This window comes from Ceratotherium simum, chromosome 22, assembly GCF_057802395.1.
Source record: "Ceratotherium simum simum isolate JZ-2026a chromosome 22, ASM5780239v1, whole genome shotgun sequence".
Lineage (NCBI taxonomy): Eukaryota > Metazoa > Chordata > Mammalia > Perissodactyla > Rhinocerotidae > Ceratotherium > Ceratotherium simum.
Window position 1 is genome coordinate 19,804,299 of NC_141921.1, and position 24,264 is coordinate 19,828,562.

At 41.2% G+C, this 24,264-nt stretch overlaps 1 protein-coding gene across 14 annotated transcripts in view; it reads right to left on the reverse strand.

The window, feature by feature from the left end:
• Nucleotides 1-24,264, reverse strand: part of MACF1 (microtubule actin crosslinking factor 1) — a 330,651-nt gene that overhangs the window by 104,671 nt on the left and 201,716 nt on the right. For 10 of the 14 annotated variants that reach the window (XM_087446225.1, XM_087446228.1, XM_087446223.1 and 7 more), the window contains 13 exons: nt 18,253-23,640; nt 17,575-17,724; nt 15,808-16,023; nt 15,578-15,727; nt 13,262-13,495; nt 10,868-11,017; nt 9,710-9,943; nt 8,357-8,560; nt 5,285-5,803; nt 4,363-4,539; nt 3,987-4,110; nt 2,728-2,936; nt 2,023-2,340 (listed from right to left, as the gene is read on the reverse strand). In XM_087446225.1, the coding sequence (XP_087302351.1) occupies nt 2,023-2,340; nt 2,728-2,936; nt 3,987-4,110; nt 4,363-4,539; nt 5,285-5,803; nt 8,357-8,560; nt 9,710-9,943; nt 10,868-11,017; nt 13,262-13,495; nt 15,578-15,727; nt 15,808-16,023; nt 17,575-17,724; nt 18,253-23,640 (8,073 nt within the window). The remainder of the gene's footprint in view (nt 1-2,022; nt 2,341-2,727; nt 2,937-3,986; nt 4,111-4,362; nt 4,540-5,284; nt 5,804-8,356; nt 8,561-9,709; nt 9,944-10,867; nt 11,018-13,261; nt 13,496-15,577; nt 15,728-15,807; nt 16,024-17,574; nt 17,725-18,252; nt 23,641-24,264) is intronic. The other 4 variants (XM_087446236.1, XM_087446232.1, XM_087446235.1 and 1 more) reach the window with 1 other exon arrangement.

Sequence of the window (24,264 nt, forward strand, 5' to 3'; positions counted from 1 at the left end):
ACATCTGTGCTCATCTTCCTCTACTTTATATGGGACGCCACCACAGCATGGCCTGACAAGTGGTGCATCGGTGCGCACCCGGGATCCGAACCGGCGAACCCCAGGCCGCTGCAGTGGAGTGTGCGCACTTAACCGCTTGCGCCACCAGGCCAGCCCCTCTATTAATTGATTTTAACTGATTTCTAGGACATGTTAAGTAGAAAAGGAAAATGTAAAAGATTATATAATGTACATCCTTTTTGTGTAAGGAAGAATGGGAAATAAGAATGTGTGTTATTTTGGAAAAAAGAAATAGAAATAATAAACCTGAAATCCACTGCCTGTGGGGGTGGTGAGACTGGGATAGAAGAGACAGGGAAGAGAATGAGAGCATATCCTTATTCACTTCCCTATACCCTGAGCATAACTTTTTGAATAGTTTTGACTTTTGAGCTATGTTAATGTTTTATATGTTTAAAAATAAAACTTAATCAACAAAGATAGAAAAATAAAATCCTGAAGTTGAATACAAAGAGAAACAAATGACTATATGAAATTATAGGAAAAAAATTTAATTCAGGTAACTTTGAACACAGCACACAGTAGGTTATAGTCTAAGAAAGAAATCTTGAATTTAATTTAGTAGGTTTGTTATTGGGAGAAACACTAGTGTAATTCCAAAGTGATCTTAATTTACTGTACGATAAAGCAAACAAGGAAATATATTAAGGTTGTTAGAAACAAGGGTTCTCCCTATAGGAAAAGGAAGATACAAACAGAGAATGGAGGAAGAATCCTACGGTGCTGAGTTGGAATTGGATTATTGGTATGAACACGTGATATAAAAAAATGCATAGATTTCCTAACCCTATCCACTGAAAGGACCTAGACGCAATGACACCACAGCTCATCTAGTAGCTAGTACTAGTAGCTCATCTAGTATTTGGATTTTAGTTTCTAAATACCATTCCCCACTAAAAATGGGGCTCCTTGGAGAAATAGCCGATTTCAGGCATGGGTCAGGGTAATTACAAGACGAGGCTGAAATATCATCTTGTGCCAGAAAGCAAGAGAGTACTCATATGCTAACAGGGACATGTTAAAAAGACACCAGGAGACAGCTTAAAGGTGCTCCCACTGACCAAATTTGGGAAAACTTTTGAATATCAAAAAGAACAATGATGATAATGAATATGGGAGCCCATAATGATACTATCTCTCTTTTATAATATTTATAAAGAGAGAGAAAACAGTTAGCAATTGGTGAATCTATGCTGTGAAAAGTACGTTGGTGGTGTTGTGCCATTCCTTCTACTTTCCTGAAAGTTTGAAATTATTCAAAACAAAAAGCAAAAAGTTAGGAGAACAAACCAAATGAAACAATGAGATGCTACTTTAATATGGAAAAAGTGAGATAGATGGATAAACCCAAGGCAGTGATGTGAGGATACAGGAATGGTGAGGTAACAGTGGGAATGCGGGCAGGTGTAGCCATTGTGGAGCTTGAGTTGGCCACTACTTGGTCGAATATACCATGACCCAGCAACTCTACTCCTGGATATATATCTATATCTGTGGTAGGTAATACTCTTCACCAAATATTTCTAGCTCTGCACCTCCTAGGTACATGGTAGGATTACATTTTTCCACCCCTTGAGAGTCAGGTGTGGTCATGTGCAACTTGCTTTGACTAATGAGATATAAATGGATACGGTCTGTCTCCCTGCTATTGCAGCACTAATCATGAAAGCATACGTCAGGATGAAGATTTCATTAACCTGAATCCCTGAGTGACCATGAAGCACTAAGAACCCCTGCTGACCTGGGTTGAACATGTATATGAGTAAAAAATAAATCTAGGCTGTGGTTTTTTAAAAATGGACAAAGAGTGTCTAGTTTACAGGATGACTATGGTAATTCTTTAAGATAATGCAGGTAAAGTTTCCAGGACACTGACTGACATATTATGTGCTCAGTAAATGTTGGTCCTCTCCTTGCCCTTCTTTTCCCTTTATTCTGCCAATTTGGCAGATATATGCTCACCTGGATCTGTTGGAAGAAATGTGCAATATCTTGATCTGGCTGATTTCCAGAGGCCAGCATCCGACTTTTGTTTTCCATGAATTGCTGCAGCTTATCAGAGAGATGTTCAAATATCTCTGCCTGGGGAAGAAGCTTCTTTAGGGAGCTCTCCTTTTCTTGCTGCTGTAGACAGAGCTGTTCGAAGTGCTGGCTCGCCTCCGCCAGTTTGCCCTGCAGCACTGCAGCTGTGGTGCTGTCTGCAGTCTCCAAGAATCGGGTCACCATTTCACGGGTGGCCTCCAAGCTGCTCTTTTGCCAAGCAATGTCCTGCTTCAATTTCTGTCATCAAGAACATGTCTGTCAGCTCCTGGCTCACTTATTCCAGGATATCTGAGCCACAAACTAATAAATTTCCAATAACCACATGCTCACCTCCTCAAGGAGGGCTGGAGGATTGATTGCAACTGAGCCTTCAGAATACCACACACGTCATCCCCTAGCTCTCCACCCCATCCCACCAATGATTTTGCTATCATCACTTTTCCTCAAGCTTAACAGTGGTTTGGAACTTGGGTAGAAATATCTTTACATGGATTAGTCATCATCTCTAAGTCATCTTAGAAGACTCATGGAAATGAATTCTTCTCCTATACTCTTTCAAAATGATGTAATTATGGAACATGGCAAATACACCCTCTGTGCTAACTCTTGGGGCATAAGTCTCACCATGTTAGTGGCCAGGGCTTCTTGGATGACTCCAGATGACAGTGATGCCACCTGCTCCTCTTCCAGGTTTTTTTCAACTTCCCTGATGGACTGCAACAAGTTGTCCAGGCTTTCCTGGACACTCTGAGATTGGGCAATTGCCTTCTGCAGCAGAGCAGAGCGCTCAGCCAGGCTACTGGAGAGGCTTTGGAAATGGCTGAGTATGGAATCTGGAAAATCGAGGCCATGAGAAGAGAGTGGAGACTATTTTTATGTTGTGCTTTCAAAAAGAATGCATTTAAGTAGCATATGTTAATTATAATAATAACAGACATCAAGACAAATAGAATGAATAAGCTTAAAGTACATTAGTATTCGAGCCTAATTCAATAAGCATTATTTATTTAGCACCTCTAAGTGCCAGAAATTGTGCTCAATGCTGAGGACTAAAGATAATTAGGATAAAGTCCCTGTCTTCTACAAACTTAAGACCCTAACGCACATCACAACTAACTGTAAAAATAAAATCATAAGTGCTATATTGGTACTAGGAGTACTGTACTAGAGAAGCTCGAAGGAAGAATGATTATTTCTTATCTTTCATTTCTTTTGTGGGGTGGCGGTGGTGGTTAAGACTTTACAAAGAGGGGCCGGCCCAGTGGCGCAAGCGGTTAAGTGTGCGCGCTCTGCGTGGCGGCCCGGGGTTCGCCAGTTCGGATCCCGGACGCGCACCGACGCACTGCTTGTCAGGCCATGCTGTGGCGGCGTCCCATATAAAGTGGAGGAAGATGGGCATGGATGTTAGCCCAGGGCCAGTCTTCCTCGGCAAAAAGAGGAGGATTGGCAGATGTTAGCTCAGGGCCGATCTTCCTCACACACACACAAAAAAAGAGACTTTACAAAGGAAGTAACTTCTCAGCTACATCTTAAAGCATGAGCAAGATTTCATCATGTATGGTAAACACTCAACAAATGTTAGCAGCTAAGCAATAGGAAAACTTCAGGGGTAGAGCAATGAAGAAATGACTAGTTTACTTCAGAAAGGAAAGAAGTAGGGTGTGGCCAAAAGGCAGAATACCTGGGGAAAAGAGATTGAAGCCAGATTGTGAAGGCCTTCAATGGAGCAAGAATAAAGTTCATTAGAGGGTGAGCTATTCAAGTTTACGTCCTCAGTCCCTAGCTAGCACCACAGATACTTGTACACACAATATGATGTATTACAGAAAGGAGGCACATACTAGGAATTAAGGGAGCACTCTTGGTATATTGCTGCTTCATACCTGTAGTTTCTTGAACATGCTTATGGTCTGGGGCTGGCTCCCCTTCAATTTCCATGAGGTCATGGGCTATTTTTTGGAGCTTTTCTATAGGTACTTGGTGCTCAGCTAATTCCTCCTGCAACTGCTGCTTGTCCGTGAAAAAGGACAAAAGAAAAACATCTGAGTGAGTAATCAAAGCTGGTTCTAGGAATCTAGAGCTACTAAGCAGCTTTATAGAATAATTCTGTTTATCCATAGCTACAGATAATAGAATAAAGTGTTTAGGAGTCAGATCTTGTCCAAGCCACACCAACCACTGCCTTTAACCTATGCAAGTATTTGCTTTGCTTTAGGGTACTCTATGCCATGCAATACAACAGCCTGTGTCCGGGCTTACCTTTGTTGTTGCAAGCTGCTGTTGCAGGACCCCAGGGTCAGAGGCTATAGTATCTGAGAGAAGCTTCTCCACATTAGCCTCACAAGTCTGCATCCAGGCCTGCAGGCTGTCGGAGCTGCTCTGGAACTGCTGATACTGGCCTAACAACATGTTCAGGTGAGAGCCCAATCGTGTACACTATGCCAGAGAAAGAAGAAGAAAGCAGGCTTAAACAAGGTCAGGCCAAAGGCAGCAGCTTCCTAGGCGTAGTCCAAAGAGAGGCCTGCCTTTGTTACAGGGAACTCACTCTAACAATTAAGGGTTGTGCCGGGGCCTCCACAGATACATGGGTAGCAGCCATCTTCTACAAGTGGGGTTCTTATTGTTTGATCCATACTATCCGTCCCAACTTTATTATATAGCTGGGAAGATTTAGTGAGTTGTATGACAAGCCACCAAAGAAATATACATCAGATTGCAGGCAAAGGTAGGGATTGAGAGGTACAAAAAGTATTCCTTTTGGGGAGTTAAGGATGTTGGCAAAAAGCACAAGACAGGTAAGGAGAACTGACTGGGTTCTACAAATTGGGAGCTAAAGGGAGCTCTCCGATAGGGAGGAAGCTAAGAATTTACCCTAGGATGCTCTGTCCAGGAATCAAGACTGGGTACTTGGTTTACGTTTCCCCTGTGCTATGGCTCTCAGGAGCCCACAGGAAGGCTAGCACCTCCACCTTCACCACAGGAGTGAGATATACTCTTGATATTGCTAAGATCAGGCATTAGCCCACAGGCCTACATATTTCGCATTTTTGAGGAGCTCAGAAAGACATTCTGCCTGTGGTCAATATACCAATCAGCTCGCTCACTGTGTCCTGAGGTTCTTATTCTAAGCCCCAGAAACCACCTACAGTTGTGTGAGGGCTGCCAGGAACCTCTCCCATACCTTTGAATGGAGAGCAGTGTATCTTTCTGATGCATCCTTCAGCTTGTCCTTCACTAAGGTTCCAGTCACTGAGGGTTCTCTGCTTTCCTCAAAGCTGTTTTCTGTGTCCAAGACTTTCTGTCCTGAGATAGTCACAAATCTCAAGTCTCCTTTGTGGGAAATTACATCCTCCGAGAAGCTCCCCTGCCGCTTTAGCAGGGAAGGAAGGGCTTCAGGGCTGCTGCCTCCCTTATGCATGATCTCCAGCTCTTTTTCAGACCGTTCCAGCCAGTTTTCAAACTCTCGATGATCCTGCAGAAACTTCTGCAGCTCATCCCGTAGTGTCTGCACCCGCTTCAGGTTTGCCTCTGACTGGGCCAGGGAAGTTCCATATTGTTCCTTTAGCTCTCCTAGCTTCTCTTGTAGCATCTGTCGTTCTTCGGGTGTGAGATTGTGGCCATGCTGGTCCAGGAAGGTCTGAGCTGACTGAGTGGCCAGGATGAAATTTTGCTGCTGAGACAGCAAGTCTTGGTGATCGGCCTGGCAAAAAAATCCCCCCAAACAAAGGATAATCAGTAGGGACACCACAGTAATTTAGTTATGTCTACAGCTAGAAGTAGAGAGAGATCTCAACAGGCTACTTTTCCAGCTGCTCAGAAATCACCAATCTCTCTCACTCTCTAAGCATATGCCATATGTTAATCCCAGCTGCACTAACACACACAGAATCTTATAGTTTTCCAAGAGATTTTACATGTATTATCTCATCTGATTTGTGATACAATCTACAATGTAGGCAGACAATACAATATCCATATTAAAGATAGGAGAAGCGAATAGAAAAAAGATGTTATATGTCTTGACTAAGGTCATGCAGATAGTTAAGGAATGAACCATGCCTAGAACCTTCACTAAACCACCCTCAATCTAAAAGAAGGTACAAATGGCCTACTAATAACTACCCACATTAATGGAAGGGGAGAATAAGCTGGCTAAGCCATACATATGACAGTATAAAAGTTGCAAATACTTAGCTGTGAAATACGTCACTCATGTTATCCATGAAGACTGTACCTACTAGGAAAGATCTTGGAAAATTAATTTGTTAAATAAACAATTTGTATATTAGTGTAAGCTATATTTCTGGATAGTATAGGTAATTTTTACTTTTTATTTGTATGTGCTATGTCTATGTGCTCACATGTGGATCTTTTTTCTATTCCAATGGACTATAAGTTCTTTTGGGACAGCTGTGGTTGTTCTATTTTGTCTTTTTTTTTTTCATAATTTTATTTATTTATTTTTTTTCCCCCAAAGCCCCAGTAGATAGTTGCATGTCATAGCTGCACATCCTTCTAGTTGCTGTATGTGGGACGTGGCCTCAGCATGGCCGGAGAAGCGGTGCGTCGGTGCGCGCCCGGGATCCAAACCCCGGCAGCCAGCAGCGGTGCGCGTGCACCCAACCACTAAGCCACGGGGCCGGCCCCTGTTCTATTTTGTCTTTAAAAATGTTCTTCCTGAGTCTAAATAGAAGATAGTGAGAGTTTAGTCAGAGTTCTTGACTATCTATATTGTTTATGCAACTACCTAAAGAAGGACAATAGCCTATTTTTCTCCAGAACATTGTCCAGTTTCAACCAGTATCAAGAGCAACCTGATGGCTTCAGGTGCCAATGTCACCTCAGGAAAGCTGGGGTGACAAATATATTCTGCTCAAATAGACAGTAGAGGGCAGTACTACGGTTTGTCTGTACACCACCCAGATGTCCCCATTCTCATCCACCCATGAGTAAGGCAGTTTCCTTCCTAGAATGGGGATGTTCCTTGGTCAGCTGACAGCTACCAGCAAGAAATATCAGGAAGCTCCCTGTGACAGCAGAACAATCTGTTTTGCAGTGTTATAAGACTGCCATGGCTTTGGGGGGATATACTACAATGGCATGCAAGAGGTAGAAATCCTATTAATATAAAATAAGGCAATGGCCCACATAGCCCATTCGACAGAAGCATTCCAACTAAACCAAATTTTCTTTGCTATAAAGGTATCACTAGTAAAATATGGGACCCATGTGTTTTCTAAGTTTCCTAAATATATAATATCTTTCAATCATGCAATATAATGTGCCTGCACATGCCAATTAATGTACTAAGAGATGGTTTATCTGGTTGGTTCACTGGTTTGTCTCTAATGCCTGTCATATAGCAGGTCCTCAATATTTGCTGAACGAATTAATAAATGAATAGAGGTAAATAGTAGGAAATGGTTTCTTGAGGGCAATAAAGAACCATTAAAAGGGTTAAGTAGGGATATAGCATTTTCGAAAAACCACTTAGCAGTGTGAAGAATGGATTGGAAGGTAAAAGCCAAAGGCAAGGAGACCAGTAGAAGCTATCATAATAACACAGGTGAAAGCTGACAGTAGTCTGAACTACAATAATATCTCCATGGAGATAAAGAAGTGTGGATAACTTTTCAAGAGATATAAGAAGCATAAGATTTGATGACTGATTCTATACGGGAGAGGGAGGGAGAAAAAGGAATCTAGGATGATGTCTAGTTCAGGCAATTAAATGTGAAGATAGGAAGGAGAACATGTTTTATTGGGAGAGGGGTATTATAGGAAATAGGAGTTCCATTTTTCAGGTTGAGGTGCTTGTGGTTCCAAGTTGCAAATAGGCAGATGGATTTATATGCTGGCTTGAAGCTAAGGACAGGCATTTGGGCTGGAGACAAATATATACATGGAATTCACTAGTACAAATGATAACTGAAGTGCCATGAGGGGATGAGATTACCCAAGGAAAGCTTGTTCTGAAAGATGAGAAGAGGCCTAGGCTACAACCAGGAAGCACATCAGTATTTCAAAAGCTGGCCAGAAGAAAGGAAGCAGGATCATTGGGCAGAGCAGTGCTACAGAAATCAAGGCAGAAAGTATTGCAAGGGAAGTGGCCAACAGTGACAAAGCTGCTAAGATATCAAAGAAAATATGAATTGAGAAGTGCTCACTGCATTTAGGGGCGAGGAGGTTACGGTGACTTGCCCAGGGCAGAAGAGATTCCCCCAGCAGAGCGAGGACAAGCTAACATCCTCACCTTCATCTTCACACATTGCTTGTCCAGTTCCTCTGAGACTTGGTTCACCCCCATGTGACCATCAGTAGTATCCAAGGCTCTTTTCTCCAGGCTAGCTCCTAAGGGCTGCTCCAGCTGTCCACCAGATGATCCTACTGAAGTCACCCATTCCAAGAGAGCATCGATCTTACTCCTGTTCTCAGCCAGTTCGTTTGCTGCTTTAGTCTGAAAGCCACAGAGGGAGTCCAGTGAGAAGGCCTTAAATATTCAGCTCTACAACCACAGGTTAGGTAAAAGGGGGAGATTTTTATGCTAACAAAAAAGAGAAGCTCTAAGATTGGGTATAAACAGTCTTTGCACCCACAAAAAAGAATAAGCATTTTCTAAATCTGTTGAAAAATAATTATTTAAAACACTCGCTAGATTTTGTCTACATCTCACTGCTTTTAACAAAAAAAAGGAAGAGGGCAACTCCCAGGATTTAAAAGGGCTTTATTAAGAGATTATTTAATCCTACCACCCTAGCAAGTCTTCTCAGAATCCTTTCTAGGTATGAGAAGTGATTCATTGGCTTGGTAGGGTAAGAGAGAGCACAGCCACACCTGATTACCTGGCTGCTCTACCCTAGGGGAAACACAGACTTCTCCCATCCTTTTCTCTGCCAAACAGAGCATCGAGTTCTTAAACTTGCCTCTCAAACTCTATTTTCTGACTCTTTAAGTATTTTAATTAATTAAACAGGTTATGTCAAGTGATACATGCATGTATTTCAGAATTCATCTTCAGGTAACTTTTTCTCTCTTCCACGTTCTCTACCTTCCCCATTGGCATCAGAGTCCACAGCCGACAAAGGATCCTAATTCAATCTGCCAGCACTGAGTGGGGTGCAGAAGACCATTTGAGGCTTTACCTTCTCTCTGGTTTATCCCAGTGCCATTATTCCCACTGAAACTACAGTGGCAGCTTGGGGATAACTTGTGGCCCACTAAGACCCCCCAGATATTTTCCCCTGGTACTCTTGGATCACCAGTCCAGATTCATGTTAGAAATATGCCATTCACTTCTTATTTCCCAGGGTACTACCTTCTTCACTAAGTTCTTTCTAATTTTTCAATTAGTCAGAATACTGAGTACACAGATAGCAAGACTTTTCTTTTCCTGTTTTTGGTAATATGAACTTCCTACCAACTAATTCCTGACAAAGTCCTTCAGGATGTTTCTTATATAAATATTGACTCATGGACTAGCTCCTGAATTAGCCCTTTCATGATTCTATGCTCTCTGTAAGGCAGTTTCCCCTCAATACCTTTTATTTGTGTAGGTACCACAATTTTTGTTTTTGAAATATACCAACTATCAAAGCACTCTGGTTACCTTTTCAGTCTCCTGCTGTAAGGCTGAGGTCACTACTTCCTCCAGCTCCTTCTGGGCCACCCTTGTCCGTTCCTGGAGAGCCTCATATTGCTGCTTGGCCTGATGAAGCTTTTCCCGAAGAGCTGTCAACTCACAGGGGCTCAGCTTGTTCTGATTCTCTTCCAGGAACCCTTCAATGTCTTTGACAACACTGGCAAATGAGGTGGCATGATTCTGAATGTCGTCCTGTAAATCCTTAACACACGAACACAGGGATGGCAGAGCCTTCAACTTTAGAACTTCTAAGACCTCTAACAAACAGTGTGAAAATGGAATGGCTAGGATGACGTATCTGCAACAGATGTATGTCCCTGGCTGTAATTTGCTTAAGGTTTAGGCCAAAACCAATACAAATAATAAATTTTAAAATATTTTTAATTAAGAAATTTTCTAACATTTAATTTTCTACGCAAATATTTAGTGACAAAAGAAGAGACTGCCCATAAACATGTTGAGTAGTAGCGATTTTTATTTTGCAATGAGTTATCCTCAAACAGATCATTTTTCTCTAAAGAAGAGTTGATAAGACTCTCGTTGAGTCGAGGCCTGGTTGGTCCTTTATACGTTTATGATTATCACTCCTTATCTTTAATGTAGTCTACACGGCCCAGCACGATATGGGTCCCGCCTACTCTCCAGCCTCATCATTCACTAGTCTTCCTTTTGTTCTTTGCAGTCCAACTGAACTAGCTTTCTCTCAGTTCTTGAACATGTTGTGTTCCATCCCGTTCCTACCTCACAACTGATGCATAGGTCGCTACCTGGCATATTCTCTTCCTCCTCCTACCCCTTCATGCATTAACCCCTACCTATCCTTCATTTCTGAATTTAAATGACATTTCTTCAAGGTAATCTTTTCTAACATCCCAGACTACATTAGGTCTCTGTTATATGTTCTCATGTAAATTTTCCTTTATAGATATAACATTTAATAATTATATGTTCATTTTTTTGATTATCTGTGTAATGTCTGTCTCTCGTGAAGACTAAGCTTCATGAAAGCAGGGATGATGTCTGTTTACCATTATGTTGCTAGCACTAAGCACTGTGCCTGGCACATAGCAAGCCTTTATAAATACTTGTTGAAGGGACAAAAAAAATAGATTAACTCACACTGACCTTCAAGTCACTTTGGTTCTTCTGCAAAGCAGAGAGATCCTGCTGGATGGCTCTACCTTGGTGGCCCACCAATGCTCTTTCTGCCTGTCCTAGCCAGGTGCAAAGATCCTCTAGTTTCTGGTGACAGGTATTTTGTTGTTTCTGTAGGGTCTAATTAAAATGCAAAGGGGCCAAGAGATAATTAATAATTCTCATTTTACAAATACAAGATAACTCCCTGAAATGTAAAACAGGAAGGTTATATCTCAAGAATGGAAAAGTTGGTGGGAGACTAGAACAGGAAAAAGCACAGAAATCATATTCAGAAAGCTCCCCTCATTTGGACAGTCTGTTGATCTCGGTCTATGGTCTAGATTATAATCAGGGGTAATTTCAGGAGAGAATACTCCCAGGTTTCGGTTTGGGAGCTCCTTTGCCAGACTGCTGTTATCATCCTTGGAAACGGAGAATCAAGACCCCAGACACCTGAAATCCATAGATGATAATAAATTAGTAGTTCTGATCAACTCCTCTACCAGAACCAGGGGATATGCTACATATTAAGTCAAAATATGGAAAATTATAAAGATTGGACTAAGAGGAAAAATCAAAGAAACTGGATAATTCATAAGCTAATTGAACTTCTTAATAATTGAGGTGACTTTATAAATCAAATGTCTCACAAATGCAGACACCCATTAAATGGAACGATTACATGCCAGGCATGAGGGCCTTGACTATTTTGAGAAGAAGGAAACTGCCTAAGAATAGCAACTGGCTCAGTCCTTCAGGTGTCTACATGGGTAGCAAAGAGAAAAACCAGGCCCATGGGGAGGGAGGGAATATGCTTCTGTGCCTGATCCTTTCTCCAGATCTCATCTCAGTTGCATGACACTGAAGCACCTGACTGAGCAATTGAGCATGATGTGTTCTCCTGACCATCCTTCTAAAACCATTTTCCACCAGTTTCTACCTTCTGATAGCATTTTAGTCACCTGCACTTACAAACAGGTGCCCAAATTGGCCCTCTCTCCCCCTCTTTAGGACAAATAGAAGGGCTCTGGAAGAGAACTCCTAAGAGCTCTTCAGCTGTAAAACGGGATCTTCATGGGTTAGGATGGGTGCAGACTGAATCTGAAAAAAGCAAAGCAAACAAGTTAACACACAGACATACACATGCATTCAGGGCAAATATAGAGAGAAGCAGAGAATTTCTGACAATAACAAGGTTAATAAACATTGTGGAATTAATTATACATTCAGAGAGAATGTTCACATGCAGTCCTATCACCTGCAGCAGCTCAGGAGCCTACCCTGGATCTGGGCTGTGTCTTAAGATGGCTCAGATCAGTGCTATTCCGTTAATTATCCACAGGCTACACCATACTATATAAATTCCAAGTGAGGACATTGCAAATTTTCAGATTTGGAAGGTCACCTAAAGTGTTTCATTAGTATTTTATTTCAATTTCAATACAGTTGAAACAACTAAGTAGTAACAGGGGACATATGGAATTGACTAATCTAATTTCCCTTAAGCCTGACTCAAAAGCTTAATTCTACTTTGCACAATATTTAATAAAGGAGACCCTGAGATAGATTTGCTAATGATAATGACAATTCTAACATCATCTTGCTGAATTCCAACTTATTATTCAAACAGCAGAAATGGCATAAGCATCATTCTTGGTATTCTAAGGTTATGATGTTACTATTAATGCAATTTTGTTGAGTTTTGCAAGAAGAGGGTTGTGATGGAAGGTGGTAGGATGGTTAGTTTTTTTTTCAAAATGTATCACCCTTGCTTCTGCACACTTTTTTCCATAATTGAATAAGCACTGGGCACTAAAGTGTGAAGAAAGGTGCTATAAAATAATAATAATTTAAAAGGTGCTAAAAAATTAATATGATTCTGATAAAAATTTCCTTGTAGAGCTGTTAGAAGGTTGTCAAGGAATCTTATTGTTAATCATTTGAAAAGCCCCAGAATAAAAACGATTTCAGAAACATTCTTTTCAAAAGCTCAGAGTACCTAAATACTCCTAATGGCCCTCAAAAGAATGCTGAGGGAGAAAGTACGAGAAAAAAGGGCTAGGGATATGATTTTCATTTCAAAGTCAGAGACAATGCGAAACACTGAGGGTAGAGTCTCACTAAAAAGAAAGTACTTGCACATGCATACACACATAAACACACATATTCTCTCTCACACACACATAAAACCAAAAACATGGCAAGAAAAACAGTCAGAACAGCTGCCTCCTGGACCAGAACCAAACTGGTCTGAATGACATGAAATTTCAAATTGGCAAATGCAGGCTCCTGAAACCATGATAGATGGAGTCTGGCCAGAAATCCTAAAGACAGAGGACATCCCAAAAGACAAACTGAGCCCAGCTGCTCGTTCAGTCTGACCTTGACCTGGGCCGCCTGTTCCATTTGTTGAAGATGGCCCTGCAAGGCATCCATCTGAGCTGCAGTCTGCTCCACAAGGTCCTGGAAGGACCTCTGCAGTTCATTCAGAAGCCTCAGCATCTGTCGGTTCTGCTGAGGGGACAAGTCCTGGGCATGCTCAGAGATAAAGAACTGAATATCAAAGGCAAGCACGTCCAGCTGAGATTTCCTTTCAGCCATGGGTTGTTTCAAATCCTAAGGTAAGTAGGGAAAGGGAAAAAAAAAAAAGAAATGAAACTTCTAATTCTCTATTGAAGCAGAAGCTATTGGTTCTAGTTAAAGAATTAACATGATCAAAGAGAGGTTAATTTCCTGTCAATTTTTATAATTGACATTGATAATTTCTAGGGCCAAACTAGCACTGGAAGTCTCTCTCACTTCTGGTCTCTCCAAACTCCTCGTAAATTAGAATTAGATTTCCTTTACTAGACCTTGATTTCCAAATGCAGCAAGCTTTCAATTATTCATGTTAGCAGAATTATACTACTGCTAATCTCAGATATTTGTAAAAAAAATTTTTTTTTAAGTTTTGGAAAGTTTAACACGAATTTCTGGTCTGTGATATATCTAATTGTATTTTCTTAGGTTCAAACATCTATTTATATTTGTCCAGCAGTGAGTTACTGGTAGGCCAGACGGGAGAAAATATTCAATTTATTTGTAGTTTACCACAATTTGATTTTTAGAGTAAATAATGTTGCTCATATATTTTAAAACTGTGAAGGATTACATTCAGTCAGACTTTCCTATATAAAAGTTATATTGCTCCCTTAAAGCAGTAAAAACTGCCTAAATACTATAATTATCTGTTTTCAGACAATTAAAAGCATGAAATTTTTCCACAAACATTTAGTGATCATCAGCCATGTTATACTGGACTCAATAAAAACAATTAAGATACACATATCTCTATCACTTTGAAATTGAGAGTAGTCAGCAATCCTGCAAAACAGGCTGGGAGGGCTTCTTGGATATTTATCCTAAGACTCTGCTTCCTTCAACTGTGAACACATGGATATGGGCAACTATCACTAGGAAACCAAGGCTTAGACTGTGGCTCTCTTTCCATAAGAGAATGCATATAAGTTATAACTAGGGGAGGAAACCAATGCAGGAGATGCTTTGTGTTTTTCTATGTCATAGGAATGTTTTTCACCCTTGCTTCTTTATAATACCCTGTCAGTGAACAGGTAAAATCTGCTATTCACTCCCCCAATGATATCTTTGGATAAAAGGGTATGAAAGAAGGCACATCAACTCTTGTAAGATAAAGAGGAATGAGATTGTATACAAGGAGCCTGACCATGGATGAACCTTTATGTCTCCTTCTCTTAAGACGGAGGAAAAGGGAGAGGATGGAACAGAAGGAGGGGACATCTCTAGTTCTGCTCTGACTTTAAAAAGAATTTAAGGGCCAGCCCCGTCACCTAGTGGTTAAGTTTGGTGTGCTCCACTTCTGCGGCCCAGGTTCAGTTCCCAGGCACAGACCTACACCTCTCGTCAGTGGCCATGTGGTGTTGGCCCACATACAAACTAGATGAAGCTTGGCAAAAGATGTTAGCTCAGGGCAAATCTTCCTCAGCAACAAAAAAAACAAACAAACAAAAAAAGAATTTAAGAACAGGGGTATCTATAGCAGAGGGCAGACAAACCAGTGTGAGTAATATCCGATATTATCTTAAGTATAACAACAACAAAAAAAACAATGTTGGGGGGGAAAACCCTCTGGCTCATATATATCTCAGAGTCTTTACCTTTCTCTCACTGACTTATAAAAGAATCAATTAATTTGGGCTTAACAAGAAGAAAAGCATCTCTCCAGATCAGAGGTTGGCAATCTACAGCCTATGACCTGCAAGGCTGAAAGTATTTACTATGTGGCCCTTTACAGAAAAAGTTTGCCAACCTATGCTCTAGATCACTGATCAAAAATTCTCCTGAACTTGGTATGTGTACGTAGGATTATATCTTGGGCAAAACAGAAACAAGGGATGGATATTAGATGCTCAGTTACAAAGAGGAGATGAAGCTGCTAATAACAGACCACTCTGTTGACTCTCTCTCAGAGAACAGCTAAAAGGAGAAATAACCATAATCACTGAAGCTCCAGGGGTATGATAACCAAAAAAAATAAACATAGCAGACTTTTTTTCTGAAATGGAAAATCAGACTTTCTAAGAAAGGTAAGTACAGATACTCGTTTGACTAGCAGGAAAATAAAATTGATACAACTCAAAGGACAAACAAAACATGTTTGAGAATGGGTTCAGAGTTCACCTCATGCTGTCGGAGACAGTGATTCAGGCTCTCGGCATCTGTTTCACTGTTATATTCCTTGCTGTTCAGAATAAGATTGGTATTGCCAACCCAGGATCTCAGATCTTGAAGTCTGCCTTCTAGCTGTTCGTGCTGAGTTAACACTTTACTCTAAGAAATAAATGGCAAATTAGATTATAAAAATCTCCAAGCCTGCCCAGACTTTATGAGCCTTTGTGACAAGAAGCTACCTTTTTTACTTCCACAGCATTCTGGAGGTGGAGTAGTCTGGAACTCCAGGTGTCACTCACAGAGCTGAGGGACTTTTGAAGATTCTTGGCATCTTTCTCTAGAGCCTTCAACAGTTGAGCAGGGACTTCTTGAGGCTGGCTGACAATAATCTGATTCACGCACTCCAATTCCTGACTCACCAAGGTGGACAGATCCTTTAGCTCCTTGTCTAAAACCTGAGAGGATAAAGTGGACTTACCTCCAAATCAAGACTAGAATCTTGCTATCTAGGAATCAGCTGTGAACACATTTTTCTCTCACCTTATGCCTATACAGGCCTCAGGGCTTATAAAATGGTTTTATACACATTCATTAGCTTATTTGGTTCTCACAAATACTAATTCTTGAGGTCAGCAGAGTAGATATTATTATTCTGGATTTACAAAAGAGATGCCTTAGCACTTAAAAATGTGAAATTTTTTTTTGTCCAAGGTCACCCAGCTCGTAAGCAATAAAGCCAGGACTTGGATTCAGGTTGACTCAGTGCTGTGCTCCTTCCACTACAACTTGCTGCCTCTCCAAGAGTGCCACTATGCCTTATATAATGTTAGGCAAAATAAGCCAATCGAAAGGATGACTCTTCCACTCCAAATTCCAAGGCGGCAGGACCAAAGAACTAAAAATAGCCCAAGCGAGCCTTCCCACTCAGCTAGTCTACAATATTCTGATCCTCAGCAGAGAAGCCAGAAATAAGCTGTAGAAAACCTTGGTAGTTCTTCTGAGCATCATCTTCATTTCCCCTTCAGCCACCCTACCCAAGGCCATACTCTGGACATTGAGAAAACTGGTAAAGCTCTACAATCCCTGTCCTCGCTGTGACTCTAATCCTGTGACAACTTTTTTTTTTTAGACAGCCTTCTTTCTTTTTTTTTTTTTTAACTTATTTATTTATTTATTTATTTATTTCCCCCAAAGCCCCAGTAGACAGTTGTATGTCATAGCTGCACATCCTTCTAGTTGCTGCATGTGGGACGCGGCCTCAGCATGGCCGGAGAAGCGGTGCATTGGTGCGCGCCTGGGATCCGAACCTGGGCCGCCAGCAGCGGAGCGCGTGCACTTAACCGCTAAGCCACGGGGCCGGCCCCCTGTGACAACTCTTAACCTCCAGTTTCAGAGGAAGAACTGCTCTTCCTCCCTCTCAAGGCTGTCTAATTCTATGTCTTTCTTTGTCCTCAGGGACCTGAATCCATCAGTCACCACTTCCTCTCTCATCTAACTTCAACTTTTCCTTTTCTATCGGTTCTTTCTCCTCAGCCCCAGAATCCACTCAAAACATTCCTCTTTCAGTTCATCTCCTTTAGCTAGTGTCCTACCTCTTTCCTTGCCTGCACTACCAAGCTTCTGGAAAGAATGATCCTGTTAATTGTCCCCACCTTCCAACCTTCTGTTTATTCTTACTGCCACCTAATTTATATCCCACCACTCCACTGCAACTGTTCTTTATCAAAGTCATCAATGACTTTCAGGCGCTAAATCCCCCTTTCAGTCCTCACTGTACTCAGTCTCTCTACTGTATTTAATATTGCTGACCACTCTTCCCTTGAGTCTCTTCTGCTTTGGTTTCTGTGAGACCAGTATTTCCTGTGTTCTTCAGACATCTCCAGTTACACCTTTTCAATCTATTTTTTGTCCTTTAAAATGGTGGTGTTTTTGAACATGTTTTTCTTCCTCAATAGTCTCTATTTCCTCCAAGCTGGTGGGCCTGGAGGAAGTCTCTGGGAACCTACCTTGGCCTGACACAGCAGATCCTGTAGCTCTGCCAAGTTTAGCTCCAGAGGTTGAATCTGTTTGGTCCTCATTTCAATGTCTCGTAATAGAGACAGATAGGATACCAGCTTCTCATCATGTTCTAGACAGAGTTGTCGGTTAAATACATTCTGTGGAGCCAAAAAGAAAACTCACTCAGATCTGACATTCTCCTTTAAGTCTGCTTTTTAAAGCAGTCTGGGTCTTACTGATAGACAAAGAGAAATTTTTACTACACATAGGACGGAATGAAATAAAACATGTTATTTTGTCTATGTTGTATCAAATCAATAGACAAAAAAGTGATTTATTTAATATGAGCAGAAGCTCATAATTATCAATCTATAAGCATCATTTCAATAAAATTTCCAAAAGCTATTCTGACTTCGGTAGCATCACCCCAGTATTTCAAATTAGCTCCAATGTTTTACTTTCTAACTTAAAACCCTTGTAAATTTCCGAAATTGCCTAATTTTCCAACAACTGTGTTACAAACAGATGATAATAAACTAAGTTACACCTTAGAGAATTATCAGTGCCCTAAAATGTATGTATGCATACAATTATACATAAATAAACTCAGTATCCAGTCAAGAGTTTTAGCATTAAACTAGTTATATCTAAAAATATATATACTTATACACCACTGGGAAACTTACTTGAGTTGCTCTGCAGGGCTCCAGGTTTACCCTTTCATTTCCCTTTCCCCTGGGTGCAGTCACAAAGGGAGTTTGTTCACTGCCAGGGCTTTCTCTGAGCTTTTCCTGTGGTGTTTTCTCATCCATCTTCACTGTAGGGTATATGAGGGGCACTGTCTTTTCTTCACTGGTCTCTGGAATGGTGGGACTAATCGTAGCATCCTGTTGCCCGATACTCTCTTTTTGAGACCCGTCTTGGAACAATTTCTCTGGAAGAAGGGACGCCAAGACTCTAGGAACTCCCTGAGTCACTATGCCTTTAAAGGACCCTGCTTCTGTACCTGTAACTATAAGGTTTGACATTTCTGGAAATTTCTCTCCAGTTATCTCCTGAGTTGTTACTATTTTAGATTCTAGAATTCCACAAAGTTCACTATCAGTTTTGCTGTCCTGATGATGAAGGTCTTTTCTATCTGAGAATTCCACAAAATGCACTTCTTTTGGGTCTACTCCAGAAACTGTGACTTCTTCCAATGTAAGGGTTCTTGTTGAATCAAAAGGTACTTCTTGATAAGATTTTTCTTTATATTCATCAGATGAGCAAGTGAGATCTTTGGTTTCCTTAGTCTTAAAGGTAACACAGGAATCCTGATGATAGTTGGTTTCCTGTCTGGTGGTTCCTTGGAAAGATTTGTCTGTTTTGGAAATTCGAGATGTGTCTGCAACTTGGGCTTTTCCAACTGATTCCTGGTAGTGCAATCCTTCAGGTCTTGGGGTCATAGAAGAGAATGGGTCACTCTGGGCCCCATCAGTAATGTCTTGAGATAAATTTTCTTCTGGTTTTAAAGTCAAGCAGAGGCTTAAATTTTCGACTTCTTCACTGACCTGATTAGAATTGAATGTTAAAGCATCTTGATTTTTTACAGAAATTCCTTTGGGTATCATTTGGAAAGAAGAGTCTTCAGCTTTACAAGTAATAGAAAATCCCAGCTCTCTAGCAGCTTCTTTACCTTTTTCACTTACGGTTACTTCCATAGGTTGACTCTTTATATTGGAATCATGGTCATCTCTACTGGCAGTCTTCCGATTCAACTTTTCTTCTGAACAAACTGCTGGTTTGCATATTTTGACACTTTCTTCTACAATCATCTCCCTCTTCTCTCTCTTACTTTTCTCCCCAGTATTCACTGGTTTCTGCATAAATTGCTCACTCAGAAATTTGCCTGAAGTTTTACCATTTGATTCTTGTACTTCTGAAATAACTTCTCCTTGGTTTTCTCTTATTTCTTTAGAATCTAGACCTGATATAGACTGTTTCATATGAGAAATAATTTCTGTTTGTGCCACTATTTCTTCCTGCTCTTCATCTGTATTTTTTTCCAATGATTTACCTTTATGATCACTAGGAATTATGATATTGACAGATTCTTTAGCATCTGGAGAAGCTCTCCTCTTATCTTGATCCCTGCACTCCAATTCCGTTAATGAAATTTCCCTGCTCTTTTTTGCCTGCTCCCCATCAGAAACTCTTATTTTAATCTTTTCTTGCACAGACTGACTTTCAATTTGAAATAATTTCTCACTTTCACTTTGACAACAACGCATTCCAGCAGTTTGATTACCAGCAATTAACATTTCCTTTCTGAGAAATTCCTTCTTTAATTCACGTGCTTCAACTACAATTCGCTTTTCAGTCTGAGCCCCACGATCACTGGACCCTAAAGTATCTATTTGGATCATAGCTGCCAGTTCAGGACTGATAAATCCTTTCTCAATAGCTTCCTTTAAAGTCACTCTCTGACCATTAAATATGTCAACAATTCCTCCATTTAACACCTGATGAGATGCAATAATTCTGACCATGTTTTCATCCACTAATTTCTGTTCCAAAGCTGATGCCAATGTCAGTCTTTTTCCCGTGGCAGGATCTATGATTCCCCCAGTATTTGCCTGAGCTTCTAGAACCTTCACTGCATAGGCAAAGTCTACTTTCCCAAGCTGAGTTGCTTGAGACAATGTAAGTACTTTATCACTTACTCCATCTTTAATGTCTGAGAAGGGAATTACTTCTAGATATCTCTGTCCAGATTCAATATCAATCTTACATTTCTTTATTAATTCTGAATAGGGAACAATTCTGGAATTCTCAGGATCTACAATCCCATGCATTATTCCTGAAGACAATATTGCTTTATTAGTTAACAATCCTTCTTTTTTAGCTTCTGCTAAGGTCAATCTCTGGCTAGAAACGAGATCCACAAAGCTTCCAGTCAAGGCCTGAATTTCTTGGATTTCTCTTTTCAAGTCTGGGGTAACAAGATCTAAATTTACGGCTTCAGGGAGGGAAATAATTTCCTTTGTTTCAGGATTAAAAAACTGATGGAGGCTTAAGTTCTCAACTTTTTTGAGTTGCTTGGCTAAATCTTCATCGATGATGCCATGTTTAAAAGCACTATCAACAGAAAGTCTCATCCCAGATATATGGTGAATGATACCTCCATCCACCACTTGCTTAGTCAACAACTGAACAGCTTCTCCTCTCTCCAAAAGCCCTCTGTCAATAGACTGCACAATTGTTAAAGGAGCTTTGCTATCAGGGTCCATAACTCCAGTTGTTTCCATTTGTAAGCTAATTAATCTCTTCATAACTGTTTTTTCAGCATCTCTGCCTTTGGAAGCTTTCTCCAGATTTATAAGTTCTGTCTGGTCAGCACTGTCCACCAAGCCAAGATTTGAGGCCAAAGTTACTGAAACTTTTTTACCTCGCTTCAGGTCAACAATTCCACCAGTCACCACCTGCCCCTCTAAAATTCTGGTGGCTGTTTGCGTGTCAAGAAGTCCCACTGCAACTGCTTCCTTCACAGAGCAGAGTGTGTGGGTACGGGGGTCTAAGACCCCACTTATAGCTTTGTCTGCCATGAGGACATTATATAATAATTTCTCATCCATCAGACCTTCATCAATGACTTCTTCAGTTGTCAAAGACTCGCAGGTCTGAGAGTCAAAGAAGCCCCGAAACATGTTCAGCTTTCCCATAAGTTTCACAGCAGTGTGACTGGGCACAATCCCTTGGGCTATTGCTTCATTTAGTAAGAGCTTTTGACCTGTCTGTTCATGAAAGATACCGCCATCTAGTAATTGTGCAGATAATATATTTAAGGTAGGTTCTTCAAGCAGTTCTGAAGGATGACTGCATGACAGGGAAGTTTCACGACCATCTTCTTCCTCATCTGTCTTTTCTAACATCATCATACTACCACCCACGATGTTCTGTCCTTCTGGACTTTGTTTATGGTCATCCCCAACCAAAGGTATTTTATGTAAGGCTTTCTTTTTGTCCAGAGAATGAGTATTCATATCATTTTCAGGCTTTAGTTCCGATTCTAAAGCTCGAGTTTTCTCTATCTGAAATTGTGACTTTTTGCTTTGGGGTTTTAGGAGAGGTCTTCCAGTTTCACCTGGAATATATTCAATTTCAAGTGTGTTTGCTTGTTCTTTCTGACACATTAAGGAAGTCTTTCTGACAGTCTGCCATTCTTCCTTTGGTGTTTCAATAGAGGAAGGATTTTTGTCCACCACCAAGGTCACATCTTCTGCTTCCTCGGGAGGTACTGTAAAGATAAAACCTCTGCTGACATTTTCTCTGGTAGACATTTCTGTTTGGTCTTCCTTTTTGGTACCTAACAATTGCCTTTTTAACTCTGATTTGACTTTATTTATGACCTTCAAAGTATCAACATTTGGATTTCCCCCTTTTTGTTCTCTTACAAAGAGGTCCTTTTCAGGGTTCTGTATCAAGGAAACTTCTGTTTCTACAAGGGTCTTTTTGCCTTTTGTTTCAGTGAAATTTGCCTGATTGGGATATTCTTTGTTCTGAGAAGAAAACTGGAACTCACGTGGCCTCACAGTCAGCCCATCACAAGAGGTTTCTGTGATTTTCACACTCACTGATTCTTGTAATTCCTCGGGAGTTTCTAGTCTCTGATGCTCAATTCCAAACACTTCTGGAAGACCTGCTCGATATTCACCTCTTGCTGTTAGTGTCTCTACAAGCTCACTGTCTAACAGGAGCAGCCTCTGTCCGTTCCGCACATTAATGTAGCTGTGAGTCATCAGTTGAAACAACAGCTTCTTGCTATGGCTCACTGTGCCCTCAGCTGGGCCCTTGCTGTACAGTAGACCTGTTGCTCCAGGACTAATGTTCAATTTGCTTCGTTCTGAAGAGTCTGCTAATTGTATGTGGGGCATCACATCAGGTATGCAAATTGATTTTAAGTTATTGACAAGATCTTGGTCCAACATACCATTTTCTATTGCTTTTTCCCAGGTCCAAATCTCTGTGGTTGCTGGTAGAAACAGGGCTTTAATATGCTGTCGGCCACTAAGGATTTTACGAGCTAGTTCAGTAGACACAATACCTTGTTCCAGGGCATCTGTAATTGGGAGGATCTCTCCAGATTCAGGCCACAGCAATCCCATGAATGACCAAAGGGACTCCAGAAGCACAAGGGCAATCTTAGCAGCTACTAGATCACTGCTCACTGCTTCATCTATTGTCAGTCTATGCCCAGTGACAGTGTCTATGATGCCTCCTGTCTGAAGCTGCCTTATGAGAATAGCACAGGCCATATCTTGGTCAATCAAATTATGTCTTACAGCCTCTTCCACTGTAAGTCTGTGTCCTGTTCTTGGATCTACTATACCACCAGCAAAAAGCTGAGCTTCCAGCAACCGGACAGTAACCTGCCGATCTATCAGTCCTTCCTGAACTGCACGGAAAATGCTAACCTTCCGGCCTGATTTCAGGCTCACCATTCCCCCCGCCAATTGCTTGACAGGCAGCAATTTCAACCCTGATTCTTGGTGGACAATACATCTCTGCATCAGGTCCAGTAAACCAATTTTCTCAGCTGTGTTGGGGTCTATCAAATTCTTGGATGATCTCAGGTGAGACTCTAACACTGAGTAAAGCCATGCAGAAATGAGGCCTTGGTGAAAAGCCTCCTCTAAATTAATATAGTTCTCATTGGGGGGGAGACTGAAACCTCCAGCTGCCAGGTGAGCTTCTAAGATTTTCAGTCCAACTCTCTCACTGATGACTTTCTTTTCAATTGCTTCCACCACAGAAAGAGGGCCTTTCCTCTCAGTAAGCCTGCTTATTAAGGACAGGGCATCCTGTAACTCCTGGAGCTGCTGGTACATCTGGGGATTAATAAGGTTTCTGGCTAGGCCCTCCTCCAAAGAGAGCTTCTCACTGGTCTCAGGGGCAATGAGGCCAGACATGATAACCTGGGATTCCAGGAGTACAAGTCCTGTGTCTTGGTCAATGAGGCCCTTTTGCATGGCTCTGAAGATGGGAAATATCTCCACTGTGCCTAGGTCAATCACCCCAGCAACTGCTCTCCAACCCTAAAAGAAAAAATGAAAAAGAAAACTAAATCAGAGAAGCACAACTGTTGAAAGGAGTCATTCAGAGAACGATAGTATATCAAATGCTGACCACAAGAAAAATTCAGCCTGGGATGAGCCCCAACGCATAGGGAACATTTTGAAGCCTGCCAGTGTTAATGCTAAAGAATTTTTCTAAACTGCAGAACGTTTAACATGGCCAGAAGTTCACAGATTACTTGAGGGATGGTAGCATTAAGCATATCTGAGTGACAAGCTCTACGAAGTAGCAAGCAGTGAAAGTGAGAGACCAGCTATTTCTAAGACAAAATCACCAGAAAGTTCTTACAGACACATACCAGTTCCCCAAAATGAGAATTCAATCCCATATTACAACTTCTCAGTGTTGCAACCCATGCAGAAGACTCTTGAAGTAGCACTCCCCTGCTGAGGAGTTCAGCAGGACTGGTCCACAGGATCAGAAGAGAGATTTAAGCAGCCCAACAGCCACACAACAGTTGTGCATCTCAGGAAATGGCCCTGTGTATATTACTCACGCAGCTGTTGGCAACTGGGGCAGTCATACTCTCAGGGGCCAATGCTAGTGTCTCCCAAGGCAATAGCTCTAAGTTAAACTAGTTCTAG